Source organism: Montipora capricornis, chromosome 6, assembly GCF_036669925.1.
Source record: "Montipora capricornis isolate CH-2021 chromosome 6, ASM3666992v2, whole genome shotgun sequence".
Taxonomy (NCBI): domain Eukaryota; kingdom Metazoa; phylum Cnidaria; class Anthozoa; order Scleractinia; family Acroporidae; genus Montipora; species Montipora capricornis.
Window position 1 is genome coordinate 32,591,498 of NC_090888.1, and position 27,126 is coordinate 32,618,623.

The 27,126-nt window shown below is 37.6% G+C and overlaps 2 protein-coding genes across 5 annotated transcripts in view; one reads left to right on the plus strand and one right to left on the minus strand.

The window, feature by feature from the left end:
- LOC138051970 (exocyst complex component 8-like) overlaps nucleotides 1-12,564 on the minus strand; it is a 21,917-nt gene extending 9,353 nt beyond the window's left edge. Inside the window, exons 1-10 of one of the 4 annotated variants that reach the window (XM_068898313.1) lie at nucleotides 12,449-12,564; nucleotides 12,168-12,323; nucleotides 9,210-9,305; nucleotides 6,300-6,376; nucleotides 5,656-5,798; nucleotides 3,883-3,962; nucleotides 2,572-2,645; nucleotides 1,586-1,850; nucleotides 611-660; nucleotides 234-327 (exon numbers count right to left, since the gene is read on the minus strand). In XM_068898313.1, the coding sequence (XP_068754414.1) occupies nucleotides 234-327; nucleotides 611-660; nucleotides 1,586-1,850; nucleotides 2,572-2,645; nucleotides 3,883-3,962; nucleotides 5,656-5,798; nucleotides 6,300-6,376; nucleotides 9,210-9,305; nucleotides 12,168-12,323; nucleotides 12,449-12,524 (1,111 nt within the window). In that variant the 5' untranslated portion in view covers nucleotides 12,525-12,564. Of the gene's footprint in view, nucleotides 1-233; nucleotides 328-604; nucleotides 661-1,585; nucleotides 1,851-2,571; nucleotides 2,646-3,882; nucleotides 3,963-5,655; nucleotides 5,799-6,299; nucleotides 6,377-9,209; nucleotides 9,306-12,167; nucleotides 12,324-12,370 lie in introns of all 4 variants that reach the window. The other 3 variants (XM_068898312.1, XM_068898315.1, XM_068898314.1) reach the window with 3 other exon arrangements.
- A 23-nt stretch (nucleotides 12,565-12,587) lies between these two features.
- The window catches only part of LOC138051968 (exosome complex component 10-like), a 41,699-nt gene continuing 27,160 nt past the window's right edge, over nucleotides 12,588-27,126 (plus strand). The window contains exons 1-9 of the mRNA XM_068898311.1: nucleotides 12,588-12,702; nucleotides 18,538-18,674; nucleotides 19,631-19,760; nucleotides 19,971-20,090; nucleotides 20,321-20,480; nucleotides 21,163-21,274; nucleotides 22,617-22,692; nucleotides 23,610-23,720; nucleotides 25,263-25,406. Of these exons, the coding sequence (XP_068754412.1) occupies nucleotides 12,622-12,702; nucleotides 18,538-18,674; nucleotides 19,631-19,760; nucleotides 19,971-20,090; nucleotides 20,321-20,480; nucleotides 21,163-21,274; nucleotides 22,617-22,692; nucleotides 23,610-23,720; nucleotides 25,263-25,406 (1,071 nt within the window). The 5' untranslated portion in view covers nucleotides 12,588-12,621. The remainder of the gene's footprint in view (nucleotides 12,703-18,537; nucleotides 18,675-19,630; nucleotides 19,761-19,970; nucleotides 20,091-20,320; nucleotides 20,481-21,162; nucleotides 21,275-22,616; nucleotides 22,693-23,609; nucleotides 23,721-25,262; nucleotides 25,407-27,126) is intronic.

Consider the following 27,126-nt stretch of genomic DNA (forward strand, 5'->3'; position numbering starts at 1 on the left):
TTTTAATCAGAACCATTTTAAAATGTGTGAACCACATGTAATGTCAAAAGTTACACTGGTTACACTATAAAATTTAAAGATGCAACCAATGCTTCCTGTTATCATCCAATCATTTGGATTATCTTTTAGCTGAGAATTTGGAGTATGGCTCACTTGCCAGATCTTTTTTTCAAAGTGAGTCTGATCTCCAACATTTACATGTGCAACAAAGAGCATACAACTTGTCTACTCACTTCTGTCGATTAATTCCATTGCTCTTTCAAAATCTCTTTGGGCAATGAACATGTCCAAATCCTCTGGTAAATCTCTGAGCCAAGCTTTTCCAACCTAAATAATAGTGAAAGAGATTCCATTCTGGTATCATTCCGGTGAGATAGAGTACTTGCATTTTGTCCACACTGACTTTATTTCCTTAACTCATTTACCCCAAAACCATCCCCCATTGACGAGTAAAATATTAAGTCTCGCTCCTTAGAGTCAATGGGTTAATTCTCCTCGATCATCAGGCGCAAGCCAACAAAGCACGTTACCAAAACTAAAAAAAAATTAAATATATATTTTTTAATTTTGTAACTTTGGAATTTTTCATTAAAAAAGAAATTACCGGTACCTTCCTTGAATTACAGACAACTGACTCAGGTGAAGATGATGCCAAAGGCCCTGAAATAAAACCCAAAAGCTTGATTAAACTTTCAGCAGGGGTTTCTGGACAAGTGCACTCTACCCCCAAATGTTTTGGTCAGGTCACAGAAGTAATCACTAAGAGTCCACGATTTGCAAGTATTGACACTATTGCGATCAGATCAACATTGGCTTTTCACAGCTCAGAAATAGTCCAAAGAGAAATAGTATATCCTAATTCTGTCAACCAAAAAGGAGATAATATTATTCAAGTTTAAACAGCATACTTAACGTCATGCTGGGGATTAAAGTGTACATGGTATTAATTCAACTTGATTAAAAAGAGTGACATTTCAAAGCACTTTATCATTGCTATGAATGAGTAAAGGCTTTTGAGGAAAAACCACTGGGGGTTGGCGACATAGCGACTCCCACATTAAATGGTGAGCACTTTTTCTATAAAAAATGTGCCTTGTAGGTTTTGGAGGGCTTTACTTTGGGTTCAGCGGACAATGCCCTCTAAAAAGGCTTTTCAAACAACATGCTTCCAGCTAGTGTCTTAAAAAATAATCAAATTTGTGTTCCCTTAATCAAGTTGACTTGTATTAAGTACATGTACATTCATGAGCAATGTCCCTGGTATGAGACTCTCTGATGCTTTTTGGTTTTTTTCATAGCAACTCCAGTAAACGTTCAAGTGTAAAACAAAAAAACATTGTTTGTTGTTCTGTGACAAACTTGTCACTCAAAAAACATTCTTTAAAGGGGACATAGTTTTTGGGTCTACAGAAGCAGAGGTTGTCATCTCATTGACTCATGAATCACCTCCCAATGATGAGTCTCGCTCCCAGGATTGGAGTCAATTGGTTAAAGGGAACATAGTTTTTGAGTGGATGCAGAGGTCGTTAATAAACTTATTGTTACTTCAATGCCTAGAAAAATGGCCTTTGGAATTCAAGCACACCTTCATCTTCATCAAATGGATTTGTTGATTTCTTTTCTTTAAAGGGATTCTTGTCATCATAGTCCTTATTATCGTCATCATTATCATTAGCAAATGGATTGCTGTCCAAGAATGGATTATTTCCTGCAACAAATGGATTTGTGCTGGTTGTACTGCTGCTTATAGTTCCTTCACTTGATTCTTCACTTTCTCCTTGTGTTACCTCCTGCTCCAGTTTTAATTTGAAGTTTGTTTTGCATTCCTCTATTTTGTCAAGCCACTCATTCTGAGAAAACAATAAGGTGACTGTTAAGGTGAGCATTAGTCAACTTAAAATGCTACATATTTGGTTTTAAATGGCAGTAGATTGTAAGACATGTAGGATGAAAAGCCATAAATTTATATATTACTACTTTCAAATTTTTAAGCTCCCTATAGTTTGTTTTTAATTTTATGGTTTTCTTATGTTTGCATGTATCTTTATACATGTAATACTGACTGCAAGGCAGTAAGAAAACAAATCCTAAAATTCATACTATGTACAATTCTGTGGCCCCTGAACTTCAACACTTTTCACCTTTCCTTTCCATCCTAGTCTTCCTTCCACATCCCTCTCCCATCCACAATCCAGTCCTCCTTTCCCTGACAATAGACCATTTTACAGTTGTAGCTACAGTAAGTTACCTGGCCTAAGAATGGAAGCAAAGCTGCCAGTGTTCATGCTTTGATACAAACCTTTGTGCCTTTCTAATGTTAATGTAGACTAATTAGAATTATAATAACACAATTTACATGATAAAAGAAGTGAGGTCTGTATCAATACAAGGTCACCGGCAGCCTCACAGCCATTCATAGGCTAGGTCACTGAGCAAACAACTGAGCAAATAACTGGCTTATTAACTTTGCAAAAGTGGTGATCCTCTCTGGCAACCTCCTTCAATTTGACATCATTCTGTCCAAATTATATTTAAGTTTTACTGTTTAAATGAATCAGAATATCAAATTACCTTGAGTTGTTTATTGTCTGCTTGATAGACATGTGTCTCTGGAAAAAGCAAGACCTTGAAAGAATATTTCAAACCTAGCAAAAAGTGGGTAAACCCAAAATGTAAGACAGATCTTGAAAATGAAACAATGAAAGCCTACACTGGAAGGTTGAGGCAATAACTTTTGACAACGACAAACATCATGGACTGTATTATGTGCTCCTTAAAGGTGTGTGTGAAACCTGTGAGCTGAAATGTTCTCAATAATCATTACCTCAAGTGAGACAAGTCAAGAAATTTCACCTTGAAAACAAATTTTAATAATGTGATCACAACAAGCCACCCACCTAAGAAACCTCAATATTATTATAATTAATTCCTAAGGGTGGATATTACTGCTCTTGTGGTGACAGGTGTCTAAGCAGATTTGGACTATGTAAGGCAACATATACAGTATATCCCAAATTCAAATAACCAGGCTGGGTGTCTGAAAGTAACAACAACAGCAGGTGATTTGCAGAAGTCACAAATATCTCAAACATTTTATATAAAATACAATTAGGAGATGAATTACTGTTCTAACTCAACAAAAACATAACAATACCACGTTTCAATACAATGAAGCTGAGTTAGGGAAAAAAAAAAGGGAAGAAAGGGAAAAGACACTTTCTCTGCATTTCATCCTTTCCTGCATAAATACGTCATTAAAACAGTATGGCAGAAGTATCCTCTCTAACACTCAGTTAGCTTCAATCAAGTGTATTTTCTCATATTTGTTCATAAAATCTGGGAAGAGCAGGACATCTTCCTTCAAATGTAGTTCTCCAGAAATAATAAAGTATAGTTAAACGTTTTGATCAGGCTCTCTTGGGTACTGTTTACCCCAAACAGAATTTCCTTCCCTCCTGGCTTAAAGTTACACTGATTGACTCCATTAAACCAATCAATAATAATTTTTGTGAATTGTTGCGTGAACTGGTAGTAAATAGAAGTGTGATTGATGGAGTCTGGTTCCCCACAGGAAGCCTGATAATGAGTGCATGATTCATCATCAGGCTTCCATATTTACACTGTAAAAAGCTCTTTCTTAGGCACTATTATTCTGTGGAAGAATTTAAAGGTGAATTCTCTTAGTCTCATTAATTTCCGTTAGAGTTGGAATTTTGAGATGCTCTTGAGCTCTGTAGACAGAGTTTCATTTTGATTGGTACACATCAACTTGTCAATGACAGATCTAATCTGCTTTGAAAGAACTTGAATTTCAATTTTGGCAGCTTCCTGTGATTAAGGCTTACACCTCAGTAATTGTCTGGTTTGCCAAGGTGTACCCACCTTCAGAACTGGTCATATTTACTACAGCAACATTCTCAAGCTCAAATAAACAAAGGAACTTGTAACGAACTGGTCCTCGCCTGAATGAAGAGAACAATCACACATGTATAAACAACGCTGTGACCATTGTTAAATGGTCAATGGTACTTACTTTAAATTACATCATAGATGGTCTCTTTCATGCCTTAAAGATGCACAATATAGTTAATACAAAAGCAAAGTCCCCAGATGAGACTCAGGCATGATCACGAGGATTAGCCAATATCAAAAACATCATAATACTCTTTGTTTGTCCCTCCAAAATTTTGCATAAGCATTATTTATAGTTTCTCTTAGGACCGTTGCAAGTCCCAAGAGAAAAGAAAAACAATGCTTATGCAAAATTTTGGAGGGACAAAAAAGGGTATTATGGTATTTTTGATAATGGCTAATTGAATATTTCAATAATGATCTACCAATGAGATAAATAGTTACCCTACAATACACATTTCAATATTCTTGTCTTCGAGCATACGATGCCATAGAATATTAGTTAAAGGCTTTTCAGTTCAACTACCCAACCTACAGCTGTACCACCACCTAGAAGAACCAGTAAAGATTTAAGGTACATATTACATGTACTTTGCTCAGATTGATCATTTGCCTTATACACTTACATGTAATACTAGTTCTTGTCTCTGAGGGGTTTTAGGAAACAAAGACACATAGGGAAAACTAGGTGTGAAAGTTAACAACAAAAGCAATGTTAGGAAGTTTACATAAGGCTCTTGAAGAACAACTAGAAATCCCTAAGGATTAGTAATAACAGGATCTTTGTTTTCAACATTGAAAATGAACTTCAAGGTTGTACAGTTTTTGATAAGACATGAGGTAATTAAATTGGACAAATGCATGATTATTTTACTTACGGCTTTCAGAGGTCTTATATTCAAGTTACTGTTTTGAAAGTTTTGCAGCTAATTTCTTTCAAACACTGCACAAATTTCTTAGTTTGGTTGAGTAATGGATTTTTCACAGAGCCTTTAAAATGTAAGAATAATCCTCACATAAATTACTACAAGCAGTTGCAAAAAGGTTGAGACACTGCATCGAAAATTCACTTCTTCTTCCTAAAACTCATCTTCCACTTCATAAAAAAAGTCTTAACGCCCCTCCCTCCGCTCCCCCCTTTTTCAATGTTGATACTCTTTAGTTTGAATGGCAAATGCAGGGGGGAACAACTTTGCTTGGGGGGAGGGGGGCTGGGGATGTGTTGACTTGGATGAGACCCATTGTACGGTTTATAACAGTGAGTGTCTCAACTCTTTTTGCAATTGCTTGATCCCTGATGGATTAATCCCTGATGGATTAGTAATAATAGGATCTTTGTTTTCCACATTGAAAATGAAAGTTGTACAGTTTTTGATAAGACATGACGTAATTAAATTGGACAAATGCATGATTATTTTACTTACGGCTTTCAGAGGTCTTATATCCAAGTTACTGTTTTGAAAGTTTTGCCGCTAATTTCTTTCAAACACTACAGAAAATTAATTCTTAGTTTGCTTGAGTAATAGATTTTTCATAGAGCCTTTAAAATGTAAGAATAATCCTCACATAAATTACTAGCAACTCGTAGGTCATCTTTTTATGGCCCCAATCAATCTCATCCTTTTGCATTACAAACTTTCAGTATGTCTTGTTAGATCAAGTCATTTTGGTCCAAAATGTTTGAACTGATTTACCACGATGAGAAGAAAGGTGTGCAAAAAAGGGTTTAATAATGGAGTTTACCTGTTTTGAATAATGCTAGCTACAACCATACTGTCATGTAACAAGAAAGCATGTACTTTCATCTTTGGAAGAAATGTCGCTGGCTCCATCTCCATTAGATCTCCCTCAAATACACAGACTATATCATTTACATCCAGGACACTCTGATAATTCACAACAAGAAGGGATTCAGATCATGCAAGTTTTCAATTTTCAGTTTTAAGTTGCAGTCCTTACCATAAACATAAAATGCTGGTAACATATGTAAATGTAAATATACACATACGCTGTACTACCAATGTTATACCATTTATTATATAAACACCAATGAAATACCAAGTGAGCTTTCCCGCGAAAACTTGATATCTTCACAAGTGAAAATAACATGTTATCTTCACACGTGAAGAGATCACTGCCTTTCAATGCCTTTTGTGAAATGATTTAGTATTTCATTGGCATTTATATAATAAAATAGAATAATACATGGCCGCTTGGAGATACGAAATTTCCCTTCTCGTGCTGAAAAATACATGTATTTTTCAACACTTGAAGAGAAATTTCGTATCTCCATGCAGCCGTGTAATATCCTCTATGTACATTTCTAGAGCATAATTTATTAACAGACTGTGATACTACAAATTTTGCAAAAAATAATGTATTCTTACAGAAAGGCCCTCCACAGACTCAATGGAACTGCTGCCTTTTTCATCCTTTTTTGAAGGTTTGATCATTGAGTTTGAATCTGCAAAAAATGCATCAGGATAATATTTCCTTTTTCACAGTTTGTATGGATAATTATCTTGCATATCACTCTGCACACGAAGTTTCTTGGAGGGTCACACAACGCATTGCATGATACAGCAAGAAACAGCTGCGAAGGAGACTACTGCGCTCAGCTGGTTGAGCATCTGGCTGTCACGCGGGAGGTCACGGGTTCGAACCCCGGCCGGATCAACACTCAGGATCTTAAAATAACTGACGAGAAAGTTCTGCCTTTCTAATTTCGTCTGCAAATGGTTAGACTTTCAAGTCTTCTCGGATAAGGACTTAAAACCGTAGGTCCCGTCTTACAAATATCTTCTATGTTCATAAGTTCCCTGTGGGACATTAAAGAACCCAAGCACTATTCAAGAAGAGTAGGGGATAACGTCCCTGGTGTTGTGGCTGTCCTGTTCTCTCCAGCAGAAGTGGCCAGCTTGGCGGTGATGTCTCTAAAAAGGCTTGTGGTGTATGAGGCCACCTAAGCAGAAACAGTCAAAAAGGGACTTTGCCGTGTGCTGGAACATGTAGATGTACTGTTCGTGCTGTCAGGTTTTTACTTTGAATTTCAAATGATCTTAGTTTTCTTGTGCATATGGATAAGTGTATAATTCTTTATATTTGTTATGGATGATATCTCTATGATTTTTCCTTCCTAATATCGTGAGAACCCGTATAAGGGGGCTAGGCTACAACCAAGTGAAAACGTATCTAATAAATTACCAGTAGTGACATCAATAGTGACCTACAGTAAATAGACAGTAAACTTGTAACTGCTCAGAATCAACAGCATTTGCATTCAAGTATTTATTCATGTTGTTATTCATGCATTCCCTAGTTTGTCTTTATTAACTCATTTAAGTCTTGTTTTAAATACATGCAGTGGTGTAATTTACACATACAGTGCAGCTCAGATATATCCGCACCAAAATATACGCGTAATTCGCGTCAGCCCAATACGCATATACGCGTATGCATATACGCATATATGCGTATACAGTATATGCGCGTATGCCTCATTAGTATGTATGAGCTAACCTATTGTTTCCTGTTTTCTTAACAGGTCATTGTTGTTTTCAATGGCTTGACAGCTTGCCACAGAGCGCAAAATTGTTTTCATTATTTTGAATACGCGTATACAGTATACGCACGTATGTCTTCAGACTAGATTTATCAAAATCTTAGCTGACTGAATATTAATTACAAGGGAGATTATTTTGCCGTTAAATCAAAATTTTACTGTTTTTTGGGATACACGCTTCAACAATCCCAACTTCGTGGAGCAAACACAACCGAGAGATAACATTTTTTTTGACACAAGTAAACACGGTCCAAGCAAGCGACTTGGAAACGCGTGCAGAAACACAATTTTTCTTTGAAGAAAGTTAAAAATAACACCTACGTGCACCGTAGAAACTTTGATAAACAATTCTTTCATCAGGGAAAGAGTATTTAACCATTTGAATGGACGATTTGCGTCAAATAGAACCAGAGATATCATTTTTTCGACAAGGTCTTCGGAACGCTTTAGACAATAAACATCTCGCAACCGACTTGCCGACTCGTGCCGAAACACAGAACTTTTGCTTGAAGTAAAAAATAACTAAACGTGAGCAGCGCACCATAGAAACTTTGATAAACAATTATTTGGCTAAAAAAAGGGCATTTTACCGTTTGAATGAATGATTTGTGTCAAATATAACTGGAGATATCATTTTTTTGACAAGGTCTTTGGAATGCTTTAAGGCCAGGACACACTAGGCGACAAGTCGCAGCGACATGTCTCTGCGACAAGTTGCTCCATGTGTACTACTTGCAAAACAAGTCACTGCGACATGACGCCTGTTTGGAGCACACGCAGTGATCTCGTATGAGGGGGAATGTGAACTAGTTTTCTAATTCAATATGGCTGACCATATGACGCTCTCTCATTGGTTCATTTATATTTTGTCGCAGCGACTTGTTGCCAAAGGTGTACACACGATGCGACAACTCTGCTTTCGCTAATTTTATCGCTGCGATAAGTCGCACGAATTCAATCTGGTTTGAATTTGTGCGACTGATCGCGGCGACAAAATTCTGCCGCAGCAACAATGATTTTCATGAAATTAACCGCGCCACACAAGGCGATTTGTTGCGGCGACTTCTCCCCGCGCAAGTGGCTTGCCGACTCATGCCAAAACACAGAACTTTTGCTTGAAGTAAAAAATAACTAAACGTGAGTGGTGCACCATAGAAACTTTGATAAACAATCATTTGGCTAAAAAAAGAGCATTTTACCGTTTGAATGAACAATTTGTGTCAAATATAACTGGAGATGTCATTTTTTCGACAAGGCTTTCATTGGTCGGCATGAGGTTTCAACAATATGCAAATTTCGCTTTGAAGCCTTTTTCATTCCCATAAAAATAAGTCAAATAACAGGTCTTTTGTTTGACCAACAATGCTTCATTTAAAGAAACTTATGGGAATGCATAACAAAGAGACATGTGCACATATACGCGCTTATGTGCATGTATAGACATACGTGTATACGCAAAATATGCGCGTATAATACGCGTATGCGTAGTTCACATATATCTGAGCTGCACTGTAAAACAATACTTTAAAGTACAAAAAGCTAGCAGAAAAAAGCAATTTTGTTGTTGGTATGATCAGGAAAGTAAAACAAACAAGGACAGATTACTGAAAAAGGTTCTGCTACATTGTACTAACTGGTACATCCTTTTCACTTTCTGTTGTTGGTGCAGCAAGAAATCTTTCCATTTTCATCCCTTTTTAATGTCACCTTTGAAGATCAGTTAAAGTCACTTTACCTTGTGCTCCAAACAAAGACATATCTTGTTGACTGGTAAGAATTGCTTTTTGTTCTGCCAAAAGATGTCCCAGCTGATACATCTCAGCCTCCAAGTCTATAATATTTAGATTATGCTAAGGAAATCCTTACAACAGTAACTGCTGTATTGTACTCTAATGTAATGAATGATGATCCTTACTTAATTTTGGCTTAACAACAATAATATTGTTTAAAAATTAATATTGAAGGGCTGCAGCCAGGGTGAAACATAGTTGAAATTAAAAAACGATCTATAATGATTAAAAACTATGACCTTTCCGACTGCCCGAACTGCAGTCTTCGACGGGTAAAATGAATGATAAGAAAGCGATGAGAAAATTTGAATAAAAAGCGTGAATTGCGAAATACCCGGTAATAAAAATGTAAATGGTTATGAATGTTTGTTAAAAAGAATGTATGTTGTATAGGTAACGGGCAAGAATTGTTATCTGCTTTAGGTGTCACTCTGGTATGCCACGCTTTTAATGTTTTTAGAAATGGAGTCATTGTTGTTGATGTTTATAGGAAGCCCACCCATACAGACAGATACTTAGATTTTAATTCCCATCACGACAGTCAACACAAGGTCAGCACAGCATCAACTCTCCTACACAGAGCTCTAAATCTACCCAATTCCTCAGAAGGAAAAAAGCGGGAACTTAATTATGTTCATGCAGCTCTGGAGTCCAACAGTTATCCATCTAAGTTCATCAAAAACATACAGGCTAAAAAACTTGATCCTCAACAACAAATTAATGTATCCCCAGAGGAACTTGTTGGAATGTTTTTCAAGATGGTTGAACCAACCGAGCCACACAAGTCTTTCGCTTCTCTTCCTTACATCAAAGGAGTAACTGAACCCTTGACACATGTCCTCAAAAAACATGATGCCACGGTTGTAAACAAACCATTTACCACTCTACAACAACAGTTCCCAGCTCCAAAATTCCGACCTTCGATGGAATCGCAGACCAACCTCATGTATAAAATTCCCTGTACAAATTGTTTGTGGTGTTATATTGGGGAAACTGGCAGAGCTTTTAATTTCCGAAAAAAAAGAACATTTGAGAAACACCAAAACTGTGGCCAAAGGTTCTAGAATTGCTAATCATGCCTGGTCCAACAACCACGCCATTGATTTTGAAAACGCGTCAATTATTGACAAAGGCACTTTTAGAACCAGAAAAACATTAGATGCGTGGCATACCAGATTGACACCTAATGCAGATAACAATTCTTGTCCGTTACCTGGGCAATACAACTTTCTTTTTCACAAACATTCATAACCATTTACATTTTCATTATTTCGCAATTCACGCTTTTTATTCAAATTTTCTCATCGCTTTCTTATCATTCATTTTACCCGTCGAAGACTGCAGTTCGGGCAGTCGAAAGCTCATAGTTTTTAATCATTTTAGCCAGAGATCGTTTTTTAATTTCAATAATAATTATTGCTGTTATTAATGTATACATATCCAATATAAACCCACTGAGGACCAACTATAGAATACAAGAGCCATTTTTCAAGCAGTATCATTGCAGTGGCTCTGTGGCTCACCAGTAAAAGTACCCTTATTACATGAAATTTTCGCGACACTTTAATTTCGCGTTTTTTTTTTTTAATCGCGAAATTAAAGTGACGCAAATAATAAGTGTCGTGAACATAACATGACGTGAAAATTAAGTTAATAACTTACAATACATCAATAATAGCTAATAATGAAGAAAGGACGAGTTTATGTTTTTATCTCTTCTGAAGCAATTGCAACGTCTTCATACCAAGACATTTACAATCAAGGATAGAGGCGAAATCATTCAAGTCTTAATGTACTCTTCATTTCTTGGATTTTACCTACCGGTAAATGATTCATGATTTTTAAAAGTGATTTTGTACATTTCGTGGATCGGAAGTAGTTAATTCATGCATGTATTTTGTGTGAGCTTTCCTCAGTGTCGTTGTCGAGGTTTTAAAACAAAGATTTGTGATTCTTAAAAGGTTTTAAACTATGATTCATGATTCATGATTCTGCTTCCATCCCAAAATTTACACAAACGACTATGGAGATCATGGTCAATTGACTAAAATTCATGAACAAGCGTAAAATTCTTGTGGAAATTGTTAGAACTTGTTACTGTTCTCATAAAGACCCGTCACCCCATCTCTAGTTGTAAATTTTCACGTTATTGTAAATGAAGTTGTTCTGTTTGCTTCAAGGATAAATTAAATACCTTTAAATGGCGTCTTACTAAAGATGGTGAAATTAAAGTGATTCAAAGTGCAAGAATTCCAAAAAATCGCGAAATATGCATCTTAAAATTGTGAAATTAATGTGTCGCCAAAATTTCATGTAATGAGGTACACATAAATGCTTCAGGAAGGAATAAAGTTTATCGCTGAGTGAAATTCAATGTTTGCATGGCTCTGCAGCTCATAAAATTCAGTGTTTAAAGAAAAGTAAGCTAACACAAATCACACACCCCAGTTTTGTTTATATGGTAGACTACTTTGACCAACCCATAATGCTGTACATTTGAGGGAGGGCTTCCTTACAAAAACCAATAGATACCCAGTTCAGTGGAGTATGAAACAGTCCCAGGGGTAAATAACGTGCACTGCCAATAAGTAAAGACCCCCCCTCCCCTTCAGACTCAGACGTACATGTACAGCAGTATGAGTTGGTGAAATTAACCAATTCTGATTATGCAAGGTAATCTCAGCAGTCCAAACAGGCCAGAATGTAACACCAGGGAATACACTGTACAATTCTTCCAAGACTCAAAGTTAAATTAAATGGCGGCCATTTCTCGGGACTGGCGCAGGGACTGATATCCATCGACCGAAACTTGATTTTCAAGAATGATTTTTGAAAGTTGATGTTGTTGAAATATAATATTATTATAATTAACTAATGATGACAACTACATGTACACCGGATACATGATATTTCCTTTGAAGTTTCGATGAACTGTATGTAATTCTTGTACACATTTTTCTTGAGACTGACAGCCGTCTCCTCGCTTAATGCCTGAATGCGTTTCCGATGTTCTTGTAGCTGGGCGTCAGTATCACATTCCGCAGCCAGATCTTTGCCATCTGCATAACATGCATGAGGAAATTAAAAGATTGATTACGTTACGTACCGTTGAAGATTGGTTGAAATCTCCATAGTCAAGGCTACAAACTCTCTTGGAAATGGATAGAGATATAACTCAGCTTACATTTTTCTGGATCAAAGGAAGAACTTGTAAACTTATTCGCCAGTTGAGACGAAACGTCATCTGTTGTCAGAGCCATCTTGTCACAAATTTCTTGTCACATCAATTTGCGAAGAGGAGTGCTGGGTACTAGGGAGCCTCATTATGGAACACTTCACAATCGATGGGTTTTCAAGATGGCGTACCAAGAGGCCAAAAACTCTGTTACCAGCAGCGAGTGTTTGCCTGGAGTAGGAGAGCTGAAGACTTTTTCTCAGGTACGTGGATAATCAGTACTACTCCTCTTTGTCTACGTGTTTTAGGTTTTGACTTACCCTTCCGTTTTTCTTGTACCACTGCAATCTCCCCAACAGTCTGCTCAATCTCATTTTTCTTTGCTTAAATGCCAAAGTTTAAAAATTATGACGCCTCACTGAAATATATTTCTTTACAACATTTGAAGCGATGGGGGTTAACTACTGCATGTTGCAAAGTGTGGAGCATTTAGCTGTCTTGTTCCCAGAGCGCTACACGCTCGGTCTAAAACAGTTTCAATACAGGTGGACCACCCTCTGTTGGTGTTGTTGTTATCGATCTGTAGAAGGATAAATACGTTACAGTGGTTACGATTTGCTCGGCAATAAAGTTTGAAGGCAAGTAATTCAATGAAAGATCAAGCAAATTGTCAGCTGAGTCCTGTGTTACACTGCATGTTTTTTTGGTCGTTCTGAGCTGTTTTAGGTGTCCTTGTTGGAGATCTTTTCTCGACCACCAGTTAGAGAGTCAAGAAAATTGACAAGGCAGGCAACACTGAGCTGCCGACCGGTGACCTTGATGCCAAACCAGTGAAATTCTCTCTTTAAAAACACCAGCATCCAAGCGATTAGGGATGTCCCCATACCTTCGCTGAATTTGAGCTTCATCTTTCAAAAATTCAGTGAAAAAGGTGATCCTGAAATCCATAATAAAGCTTTCTCAAGAAAGCAAGAAACCAGACCAAAGGTATTCAAAGCAGTTGAGTCGATTTGAATCTACCAATCAGTGCAATGCAACCAAAAGCACTGCCAGTGGTCCCAGCGCAGTCCACTAAACAGCAGTTTGTTGATTCTTCATGGAACTTTGCATGTGTTTAAGCTTTTCTGAAATTCTTTGGACCACATCTGCAGAACAAACTTCTTCTACCATGAATTTTCCTTCTTCAAGTTGTCGTAGCATGGTTGCCTCCACCTTAAAGGGGTACTCTGATGAAAATACACGATTTTTCAAAAAGTCTCAAATCCCAGAGGAAACGCCGCCAAAACGTTGCATGCGCTTTTCACATAATTTTCTCATAGCACCTGCATACAAATTCGAGAAAGCCTGGAGCAAGGACTGATGACGTCGCTTACTCATTAGCTTTCTGCTAGTTGAGTAAACAATGGAAAACATGTCTAAAAGCGAGGCTTCGTCTTCTATCGATCATGATTTATCGACTTCAGAATTATCGTTTGATATTCTGAGTCACTTACCTGTGATTATGAAGATTTAGACTCGTGGCTACTGAGGAAAAAGCAGCCGTATATTTATGGGAAAGAGCTCAAGAATTATTATTGTGAGATTAGATGGTATGTTGTATTCGTGATTTTGTCTGTTTAGTATTGTTCCCTTCATTTGTCATTTGTTTTTCGTTATTTTTTCTTGTTATCACAAAAATTTCAAGTTTTTTGCAATTTTGTTTCCGAGCTGGAGAAAATGTCATGTTTTGAGAAATCCACATCATTAATTTTGTTTTGTCAAATCACTTCTGGTGCAAAAGAAGAATTAGGCCCAGTTCACACTATGTGAAATTTGTTTGTTTTGCAAAAAAAATTGTCAACGCAATACCATTTTCAATGGGAACAATGTTTTTGACACACCAAAATTTTCCCAAGTGCCCCCAAACTTCACAGATGCTGTCTATTATTCCTTGACAGATACCTGTCAACAGCAAGCGACATTTGTCGTTACAAAAATAATTCGCATGTCTCAAGTGCTAACACTGTTACGAAAACAAAAATTTGTTATCACAAAAATTTCAAGTGTTTTGCAATTTTTTTTCCGAGCTGGAGAAAATGTCATGTTTTGAGAAATCCACATCATTTGTTTTGGTGAATAGGGAGATTCGAACCCTTTCAGATCTGATACTCTTGACCGATTAACAGTGTCACTTGGAGTCGTTTCAGTCCGCATTCACAGGATCAGCTAAATTCAAATTAATATCAGTTTGAGAGCAAGGTGTGATAGATTTTTATTAGAAGAAATTTTACGAACATCTTACATAAGTGGGAACAATGCCGCAGAAATGAAGGACTGCAAGAGTTTGTTCGCGACAATGGTTTGAATGACTGCATGTCAGTCGTTAGTGGTTTTCGTGGGTAACTTAAAAGTTGTAAAATATCAAATTTCTGAAGCTCAATAGTATTTTTATTTTCAGAGCATTTGCTGCTCATTGAGTACACATTGTATATATTGATTACACCGACATTTCCAAGGTTCTTGTGTTCTGTTGGGTTGTTTTTCATTGCGATACTTCTTCTCTGAAATGCATTGTGAATGTTTGAAAATGCGTTGCAAATGATTGAAAATGAATTTAAAATGATCTTCAATGCATTTTCGTTTTCATTCAGGAACTTTGTCAATGTTTTAAAATGCATTGTAAATGATCTGTAATGCATGCGGACATTCCAAAATGTGTTGAAATGGAACAGCAGTTCAACACAGTTTTCATTAAGCCTGGTTTTCCCAAACAGGGTCACATATAGCACCTGTACAGTGTCAGCACACACAGGTGTCTATGTGTCCTGCGGTGGCTATTTCTTCTACTTGTATTTCTTTTTTCTGACTTTTTTCCTACACTGCATACCAGGAGTCATAGTAGCAATAGTAGCAATTATTCCCATGCCGTGAAAGGTTCCGGGCTGTTCCAGTGTTCTTATATTGTGATCAACATTGTCAGCGACATGCTGAATGAAGATGTTTGGTGTATAACTGGGAATATCTCAGTCTGCTTCTTGATTTACTGTGGCATCCGTTCTTTTCTCATACTTCTGGTCAACCATGTACGGTTAGCAAAACATGTTTTTTATAGCGGTTAAGATCATCCTGTGAAGGTGGAAATAATAATAATAATGATAATAATACCTATAATTGGGCTAGACAAGTGTGCTGTCCTTGAAATGAGAAGGGGAAGACAAGTTTACGGTAGCGGAATAGAACTACGCGACAACCAGCTTATCGGTGAAATAGAGGAGGAAGGCTACAAATACCTTGGCATCTTACAGTTGGACCAGATTCTCAACACCAAGATGAAAGGCAAGATAACATCGGAGTATATCAGAAGAGTCAAGAAGCTGTGTAGATCAAAACTCAATGGAGGAAATTTGAGCGATGGCATCAATACCTGGGCTGTAGGTGTAGTATGCTACAGTGTGGGGATTGTGGACTGGACAATGGAGGAGGTAGCCAACATGGATGAAAGAACTAGGAAGATCTTGGCAATGAATGGCTGTCTGCACACCAGGAGTAATGTTGCGAGGCTGTACCTGCCGAGAAAGGAAGGGGGAAGAGGACTGATCGGCATTGAGGAGTGTGCAAGAAGGGAGAGCAAATCCCTTCATGGCTACCTAAGAGAGAGCACAGAGTGGATGCTTCAAGCTGCGTTGAAGGAGAAAGTGATTGTTGAAGAAGAAAGTCTGCAGGACTATGAGAGGAGGAGGAAAGATGAGAAAGTTAAAAACTGGAAGGACAAAGCTGTACATGCTGCATTTGTCCAACAAATATCAGATGAAGCTGGAGAGGAGTCTTGGAGATGGTTCAGGAATGGATTCTTAAAAAAGGAGACAGAAGGTTTGATTCTGGCTCCTCAGGAACAAGCTTTAAGAACAAACTCAGTCAAGTACGGCATAGATAAGACCTCAGAGACACCATTGTGTAGATTGTGTGGAGATGCCACTGAAACAGTACGACACATTTTCAGTGGATGCAAGAAGCTTGCCCAGGGAGAGTATAGGAAGCGCCACAACAAGGTGGCTCTGCAGGTACACTGGGAGATGTACAGGAAGTATGGGATAGAGTGTAATGGCAAGTGATATGACCATCAACCCTTGCCAACCGCAGAAAATGGAGAAGTGACGATTACTGTACCTGGGACATGACTATCTACACAGACAAAGTGCTGAAACACAAGCCGCCAGTTATTACTCTAGTGCATAAAGACACACAGAAATGGACACTTAATGACATAGCTGTACCAGCGAACCAGAACATCCAATTGGAGGAGGAGAAGGTTGAAAAGTACCAGGAACTAGCATTTGAAATCAGAAGGATTCATGGAGCCTCGAAAGTCACAATAATACCTATCGTGATTGGTGCTCTTGGAAGCATATCAAAAGGTGCAAAGACCTGGTTTGGCAAGCTACAATCTTGGACAAAACTCGTTGGGAAAATGTAACGCGCTAATTTGTCTGTGTGATAAAGATTAAATTCTTTTCACTTTACCTCCTCCCCCCATTCCAATGGTTGTTAAAATACAGGCAAAGGCTTGCACAGTATATTTTGCATCACATTGTCAACATTGGTTTGGAGGGAGGGTGGGAAGGACCAATATATTTTGTAGGTGCATGTACCTGACTACCTTGGAAGTGTACAATTATCGGCCATCCTTGGAACTGCTCACCTGTTCCGGAAAGTGTTGTGTCTCTAAGCTACGGGAAGTGGCTGAGACACAATAGACATTACCCAGTGGGACAACTGGAGAGAATCAAATCTAATAATAATAATAATTAGTATGTAATAATGTAATAATACAGTAAGTATGGCCAAGAGCTTGGAATAACCCTAAATTTGGTGCACCCGCTACATGCTGTAGTGAAGATGGAAATGAGATCCCAGGTACAAAGATCAAACAGCAGTTGAAGCGAGCTCAACAAGAGAAGCTGAAGGAGGACGTGCGAAGTCAGAGTTGGCAAGGGAAGCTGATCGCCTCAAGATGGAGTGACCCCGAGCCGAGTAACAGGTATGTTGACTGGCTTAGCGAGTGGAAGTCCTTTCCAACACAAGTAATTGCCAGTACCTACCCTGTATGAGCTGTATGAGCCGATGCTCAATACACAAATCTGTCAGAGTAAAAAGACAAGAATAATTGCTACCTAGTGTGACGTGCAATGCATACTCTGTGGCAAAGTGTGAGAGTCGGTAACACATATTCTGGCTGGATGTTCTGCGCTTGCACAGAGCAAATATCTCCATAGGCATAATTCTGTGCTGAAGATTCTTTTCTTTGAGATGCTCCATGATCTAGAACTCATGGACACTGTACCACCTTGGTGCTCGCCGATCGAGCCAGAACCTGTCTACGAAAGCACAAATGCACAAGCTTTTTGGGATGTCCAGCTGTACGCAGACCACCAGACCAGAGTTGTGGACCACAAGGGGAAGAGTGTCACCATATTAGAGATGAGTTGCCCATGGGTGGACAACAGAGCTGCGAAAGAACAGGATAAGACAGAGAAGTGTGCTCCCTTGCGGCTCGAACTAAAACAACAGTTCAAAGAATACATTGTACCGCATAGGCCAGCACAACAACATCCTAGATGTATTGGGAGGATACTCCAGAGGACTTGAGAGAACTTTTAGGGTCCTAGTGGAAAGGAAGAGTGAAGAAGTCTTGATAAAAATGCAGAAGTCGGTGTTAGCTTCAAGTTTACACATTGGCCGCCACTTCAAAATAATGACGTAAGATACATGTAAGACACTAGTAGAGCATAAATTTTTCTAAGTATTTTAATGTGATATCTCAGACACGTACAATGTAGATTTGAAAGTTCTTTTTTCAAGCTCTACTTAGAAGACATTTTCATGTATTAGTTTATACAATTAGTTTTTCATTTTAATTTTCTTATTTCCTGTTGGCCTTAAGGTTACGCAACAGCGCCCTACGTTGCCTTGGCTATCATTTAGCATACATAATTTTACACTGCTATATAATAATAAGAATAGTAATAATAATAATAAGATGAAGGAGTAGTCGTACATGTAGTAGTAGAGGGTACAGTAGTTGTAGCAGTGAAGAAACAATGTATTTTATTGTATTTTAGGAATCTCTGGGTGCTATTGTTGAAGCCATCAAATCATGCAGTAATCTACCAGCTGCAGGCGAGGACCATGATTTTTACTACAGCTTCTCTGACTTCAGAGAATTTAGATCAGCCCAGGGAGCACGACTTCTCAGCAAGTAAGCTATTATTTGACCTTAGCATAAAAAAAAGATTTGCGGTATTTATTATTCTGTCAATAACCTACGGATACATTGTAATCTTGTCCATATGCATTGGAATGAGACAAGCCTTGGATGGGTCATATATCAGGACAGCTTGCACTGAAGCTTACAACACCTTTACTAGTTGACTTGATAATGATATTTTTTGAGAGGTTCTCAAATCAGTTACTTGAGGAGGCTCGAAAGGGTTTTCAGCTGAGCACAGGCACGTAAGCCGCACACGCAATTCTAAAAGGTGCTCGCGTCAGCTCATGATTCAAAATGGGCCACCAGAAATAGACAAATACCGCTAATTTTGTTCACCTTTCTTCTAATTCCTATACATTGTACATATGGAATGTCAATAGACATCACCTATTCACGGAAACTACGCATTAGTTGATCCCCAATTTGAACTGATACTAAAAGTCCACTATACTTGTACATTACACGCAGACCTTTGGACTAATGTACAAAATATACATTTACACGTGTTTTATCTCAACCTAAAAGGGTATTATTTTGCTTTTGATTGTGGTTTCCTTGACAACCTCTACATGCACTCAAACATGATGTCTCCTTTCAGCCATTGACCCCTTGGAGTCAGTTTTCACATCAGACGATTTTACTCATCAATAGGAGTGGTTTCAGGAGTCAATGGGTTAAGAACCTCTACATCGACTCAAAAACTCTCACCTTTTAGTAGACTGGAAACTTAGGACAGTGTGAGAGGATAGAGACAATTGCAAAACCCTTGCTTTTGCCTGCACAAAGTTCTGGTGTACATGTACTAAACAAAAATGTATTTTGTTTGTGTTGAGAATTTTCATGAAAATTAATCAGCACATGAAAGGAATTATCGCCTATTCAGATGTACTGTGTTATAACAAGTTTCTTTTTAACTGGAAGATTACATGTACATCTTTTCACAGCATTGGTAATCTTTTACGTCATTGGAGAGTGCACTGTCAGTGGCCAAGTGACAATTTTGATGTTGAACCTGACGGTGACGAGTTGCTTGACAGTCTTGTGGAAGGGAATGACATTATCCTTGAAGGCGTGGTAAGTCTTGTTTCTAGTGGCATCTTCTAAGGTCTCATTACATTTATACATGTAGGTATGATCTCTTTACATTATTTTTCTCCTTTTCTGTGGTCTCTTAGCTAAATTGTGTGGAACCAGTAAGGCATCGTCAACTACATGTAGCAGTGACTGGTGCACAGTTGTACAATGTTCTCCTGTAGATGTCTCTCTGTCTTTTGTTTCTTTTAGGATACAAGCCTTGATGAAGCAGCAGGCCTCACCAAATCAAATAAAGCAGCATTGTCTACAGTAGCTGGTGCACCAGGGCAACAAGGAACACCAGTGGTGTCCAGCTGGAACAGGCAAAAGGTACACTTAGTGTAGCAACTGAACTACAATTGGTTTTAAACTACAACATATACATGTACACATGTATGTTATGATGTAGTTGCGCAGCCTTACGTACTGTAATGTATGTGATAGACAGATTTTTTTTCAATATTGATGCATTGTATTGATAGAAACTGTTTCATGTTACATTGAGTAAACTACATGTATTATTAAAAATAATATTTCCATTTCTTTTTTGCGTTTTTCAGAAGGGTGCTACAGGAAAAAATGAGACCAGTTTTCGTTTTCTCATGGCCAAAAACATTCAGCGGCCTCAACTGAAGTTCAAAGACAAAATAGACAACAGCAATACCCCTTTCATTCCAATCTTAAAAAGCAAACCAAATGCACTGAGACCTCTGCAAACTAGTAAGCTTGGAATCATGCCTAATTCCTTGAAAATGTACTTGTTCATTCTCCTTAATCCACAAACACCTTAAACACCCTAGGATGGCCCCCATTAACGAGTAAAATTGTCTGGTGTTTGACAGAGTAAAATCTGTTACATCGTAAGTGTCACTCTCAAGGGTCAATGGGTTAGTGGGGCTTTTTACTGAGTTTAACCCATTCACACCTCAAACACCCTAGGACACCCCCCATTGATGAGTAAAATCGTCTTGTGTTAGACAGAGTACGATCTATTAAGTGTCACTCTCAGGGCTCAATGAGTTAAAAAAGTGTGGAGACAGTCATGTCCACCCCACCCCACTCCAGACAGTTTTTCAAGTGGTGCAACAGTGATGTTTATGACTGGTCATGTCAAGTTTGAATAGAGGGAGTAGGGTGTTGTTTTTTGATATATTGAAACAAGATTATTCAGCCACCTAAGATAAAAATCTAAGCATGTTTCTACATCACCCAACAGCTGTCTTTTGGAACATGGATTAAAAAGTATTAGATATAAAGCAAACTCTTGTGTTTAAAATGGCAATCCAGATTCTGAAAAATTCTTCAGTTTTCTTCTGTGTTGGATGTACATTGTACATACAGCTGTAGAGCCTATTTTCCTAATAGCTTTACTCGTGTCTCTGATAAATTTTCATCTGACTAGTTGCCACAAGTACCAGCATTCAACCAGAACATTTAGATGTGCCATCAGTTATTGCTGATTTTGTACATCAAGCAAGGATGGAAGGAATTCAAAGTGGACGTACAGTCAACAGGTAAGAATGACTGTCATAGTGGAGCTCAGGCCCATGATGTGCACCATCGGAGCACCATGGGTAAGATTTTTTGGGAAATCTATCCATATGAGGAATTTTGGTTATGACCTCACGTACATGTACAATGTACGTCGGCCCGTACAGACTGTTGGGGTGGAGGTGGGGAGGCAGGACAGCCTCTGGGTGGGAGTGCTAGGGCAATTTTTTTTGACGGGAACGTTGCATTGGCAACCAGCATTTTTGTGGCGGGAAATCATAGTAGTAACAAGCAACGGGATAAAGTATAGGATAAAGAGCAGGAATCCTTGAGAGAAGCCGAGGGAGAAGAAGAAGACAAAATTTCATTGAAAATCAAGGTAAAGCTGAGAGAAATAGAGTGAGAGACAAAACATTTATTTACAACGATTAGCTTTCAGGTAGTGTGGGGTTTTTCTAATAAGAGTGTTTGGAGTCCTTTACATTTTCCAAGATTGATTTTATCCAGTCAAAATTGAGTATTATGCATAATACTTGGTAACCAAAAAAACCCCTAGAATTTGAGGATCCCCCCCCCCCCCCCCCCTCCCCCTTCCTGAGTAGCCCATTGTCGCCAGCAAAGTGGAATTTTATTTTCTGAGCACTATAACATGTCCACTTTGTAGTACAGGGTATAATTCCAGCTAATACATCTTTTGAAAAATCTTGCTTGTAACACCACTCGTGTGGAATTGCCCATAACTATTTCCATAAACACTATACACATTTTTTTTTTATAAGAACCTTTTTTGTAAGAACGTTGATGCTTAGATTTACCAAAATTATAAGAAAATATTAAGAACATTCCTCAGGCTGTTCTTGATTGAGAATGTCTTTCTTTTGGTGTAAATTAACCCAAATACTTAAGGGCCTGTTTAGTATAACATAATGATTTTCTTATTGCATGACACACATCTCAGTTTATGAGCAGTTCTTATTTATAATCGTTACAAAAATTATTAAACTTCAACACCATCAAAGCAAGCACTTTGATAGGTTCCCTAGCAAGATTTCAGTTATAAAAAACTATACCATGTAAAATTAAGAACATCTTTAAGAATGTTTTCAGCCTCACAATGCCAAATTATGTAAGAACATTCAGCCTCAGCTCCAAAATTAGACATTTTAATTTTAAAAAAGAGTGTATAATTTGCTCTCTGAGGTTAGAGACAGGAGCTCTGCTTTTAGGCTTGGCTAAATTACATGAACAAACAGAGAACATGTGATGTTGATTGATCACTGGTTATGTGATCAATTTGTAAATTGATTAATTAATGATTAATCTAATTGATTGATTGATTGATTGATTTATGATGATTGTTGACAGCACAGCCCATCCCTATCAGTATGAACTTGACATCTTTGCGCCTTCAGAGAATCAGTTGAAGCAACGCACAGAACAAGTAAGTATGGAGGCTAGGGAGTTCTAAATTGAGGTTGTATATTATAGTGTGGCTTTTTTTGAAAAGCGAGGACATGGCTTTTGGGGTTTTTGTGGTACACACTATGTCACCGGGTTGTGACAATAGGCCCACAGCAAGTGCATAACTCACAAACATAAACAGGTCTGTTCAAAATGTGCTTGAGTTTCAACAAAAGCAGGCCCAAAATTGGCAAGAATTTGTAACACTGATGAATAATAAAGCAGCTGCTATTTCCAAACTTTGCAGAAACAATGGTCAACCTCAAGAGTTGGGCGATTGTGATCTTTCTGTTGAATTCGCACATTACGTACATGTGATTAACTTGTTTTCGGCAGGTTGAACAAATGTAATTAAAAACAGCCACTGATTTTTTGTTGAGTACCTTTCAACTAAAACTGTGTGCATATTATTGGCATTTTACACGGGCCTGTTGTGCTTCATTTTTGTTGCTCTGGTTGGCTTCCTTGCTTTGATGGGACCTGCAGTTTTGGGCAAACTTCTTGCGAGAAAAAAGGCATTCTCATGTGATTGCATTATCTTCAAAAGGAAAAGCACTTTTGAGCCATATACCCAACTAGAAAACAACTGTGGTTTGGGGGAGGCAAGGGCGGAGTAAAGAACAAAACCGTGTTTATCTGTACATGCTTCACAAACAGATCCCAACAAGTGTGTAACTATGGTTTGCAAGTTTGTGTGTTACAGAGTCATGTTATAATTATAATAAACTTTGCATAGCACTTTCAGTAATGAAGTAATGGCATGCTTTGGTTTATACATGTAATGACTGTGGAAGGCTTAATGCTTCAAAATTTGGCCAGTTCACACTGCTCTTTGTAAGTAAGGTGGGGCTTGATTTGTTGTGATGTAGTACAGTATTTAAATTGCATTTCTTTTAGCTTTATGAGGAATTAGAGAAGACACCATACACCTTTGTGGAAACACAGGAACAGCTCCAAGAGCTAAGTCAATATCTCTCTGCCGTCAGTGAATTTGCAGTTGACTTGGAGGTACAGCTGAATTGTATGTTTGCATGCTGTATGCATATAGGGCAGTAAATGTATGCAACTACATTATCTATCACACCTTAAAATGTACATAATGTACTTTCATGCTTCATTCATGACTCATTTCTTTGGCTTACAGTATTTAATAAACTGTTTTGCTTACAGTATTTTCGATATTTATTTCCACCTTTCTTTAACACTTATTTGTAGAATCAATAATATTTTGCAGAATATGGCATTCTATGATTGGATTTATCTCCAGTTTTTACTGCCCATAATTATGCTAAAGGCTCGATTCTGTCAGTTGTCTTGTATCCTGTTAGGTATCTAGCATGTTAAAAAAAACCTATATTTTGTCTTCAGATGCACTATCTCAAAATCAATTTTGGCAGCACACCCAACACACATAAGTTTTTATTCCTGGAAAGTGAGTGGCAGGTTAAAGTTGAACTTATTTTGAATTTAAGCTACAACTGGAAAATTTAAGATAACTCTCTATCTATCGAGAGAATCATTATTTAAGTTTGGAGAGATTTTCACCTTAGCCTTCTAATCACCTTCCAGCAATAAAAGATCTTGGGTCACCCAATTCATTTTTACATGTACACTGTAGCTCATGGATGATATACAGTGTACTGTAGTCAGGAATGAGCTTTAGAAAGTGTGGACTCGATGGCTCTCACTCACTCCATTCCAATTAATCTATTTACTAAACTTTGATTTGACATTTTTCTTATGTACCTCCCACAGGAGCCTTTGATTGAGAAATAAGCATTTGGAGACAAAAATGTAGCCTGGGTGTCTTAGATGGGTTTTCCCCTTGCTATAGCAACTTATTACATTATAAAAATGACTGTGTATTATGCAATTATGGATCTTTCATTTGGTACATGTACCATACTGTAACAGTGGTGTTACATCAAACAGTTTTGTTGACACACAACCCTTTACAAGACAGTCTCTTGAAAATGTTAAAACTGCTTGGACATTGACTCAATGTCCCCAATTAATAACCCTTTGACTCTTACAAGTGGGACTTAATAGATTTTACTCTGTCTAACACCAGACGATTTTACTTGTCAATGGGGGCGGTCCAGGAGGGTTCAGGTGTCAATGGGTTAAAGTTCAATGACTAGCTATGCTCTTGGGAGAATAAACATTAATAATTAAAGGTCATTAAAGAAATACTACTTTAGACCTTCTCTCTATCTTTCAATGATGAATCTCTGCTCAAAGTGATGCATATATATTATTCATTATTGAAATAGGAGAAAGAGGGTATTTTTTTTGTCTGAAATTTATGTCCTATATTTGACCTACAGTAAAATTTGTCTCCTTCCCTCAATGCAATGCAATGTGGATATATTTCATCATGAATATCCTCCTGTAGAACTAAAAATATTCGTTATTTATCTTACAGTATAATTGTACTTGAATTATTTTACAAGTGTTCTTTATGCGAGTATTTGAATTGAAAATAAAAGCAAGTCCACGATTACCAATATTTTATGCATGATTTTAAAGGATGATAATATTCATTTTCAGGCCCATTCATACAGGTCATTTCAAGGGTTCTGTTGCTTGATGCAGATATCCACAAGAGATCGGGATTATCTTATTGATACTCTGGAGCTACGAGCTGAACTACACATTCTTAATGATTCATTCACCAATCCCAGTATACTCAAGGTACAGATATCAACTTACAAAAGTTTTTCTTGTCATTGGAATATAAAAAAGTTTTCCTTGACAAATGCAGTTTTGAGCAAAATAATGAACATGTAACTAATTCATCTGAAAACACATTTCTCTTACTATGCAGAGTGGAATCTCACTAGCTCTTGGTAACTTGAAGCAAAATTCAATTCCCTCAGGTCATTTTCAGCTAATTTACCCTTAAGAACTAGAACTTTGTTTTCCAGGAGATCACAAGTCACAACACAGTTAAAAAATTGTTTCTTTTGGGCAGCTGAGTAGTTTTGTCTCTGAATGAAATAAATATCTGTATTTGAAGTGTGGTTTATAAACAAAAGTGCGAAGTGATTCTCGCACTTACATGTAGATGAACAATTTAAGCAATTGCCTTTTGTACATGTTATGGTGTTATGGTTTAAAATTTTTGTTGGTTTGAAGTTTTTTTAAACAAAGTTTACATTATATTTTCAGACTGGGTTGAAATTCTCAAACCAGTTGAAATTTATTTATTTAACTGTTTTTTTATCAACTTTTTAAGAAAGGGGAGTTTCCTTTTTTGGGGTGTATTAGAAAACAGGACTTGGCTTTTTAGGGGGTCTTAACAGAAAGAGACGTTAGAAGGCTTTGTTATTATCTTCACTAGTTACTCTATCCTACCCCACAGTTCCTTCACTCATCTATCTCTCCTTTTCATACCAGCCAGTCCCCCACCTTAAACACTACTTATGCATATATGCACAAAACAACACCAGAGATCAAGCAGTGATAAAATGGGAGAGTCATGCCAATGCAACAAAAGATTGTGTAAATGAATTGGATTTCTGTAGAGAAATAGAGGACTCGCAACTGAATTGTTATTTAGACAACGATTTTTTCGACAAGGCCAAACGTTTTGTGAAAGAATAAGCCGAGAAGCAACTCAAGTCTTTCAGGAAATGAGGATCAATCCAAGCCAAACCAATAATTATTAACAAAATGTGAAGAACAGATGATAACTTGAAAGAAATGGGTTTACAGCAACAGCAAACACTTCACAGAAAACAACAAGGTAAATGTAGTTGTTCCAAATAAGGAACTGTTTCAAGTCTTGTTCCATGCAAGTACAGAGTCAAATTTCTCACAGAGCACAGCAAGTTATGGAAAAGTGCCCATTCCAAACAGAGAAAATGCCTATAACAAGGTGTGTGAAGAGTGTTCAGCAACCAACATCAATGCCCTGAAATGCAAGTTATTTGATGTACGCAATCTTGACGTCCAGCACAGTGTCCCTTTATGTCTAAGCATTTGCTACCTATTTCTAACGATAAGTTAAGGGTAAAGGTTAGCATTATTTTTAGCTTACAGGTTAAATGCAGCTGTTTATCGTTACTTGACAAGTTGCATTTGGGGGACACTTTGTGACGTTAATTGTCTGTATTCCAAGACACAAGTGATGTTGAAGTTGAGAGAAGAGCAAGGGGACACTTTGTGACACTGGCAACCAATGGAAGTTCCAACATTCCTCTCTTTGGTAGAGATTGACTTGATGGGCTTTTCCAAGTGCCCTTGCAACTGCAAGGAATCCCATACTTGGGAAATGAATATTACATAATAATTACCGGTATTATCATTACAATAAGCATGTTGCCCATTAACCTTTTACAGTTAAATCTGGGAATAAAGTACTGAACACCTTCCAGCAACACTGTCACATCTATGGATATCCTAAAAAAAT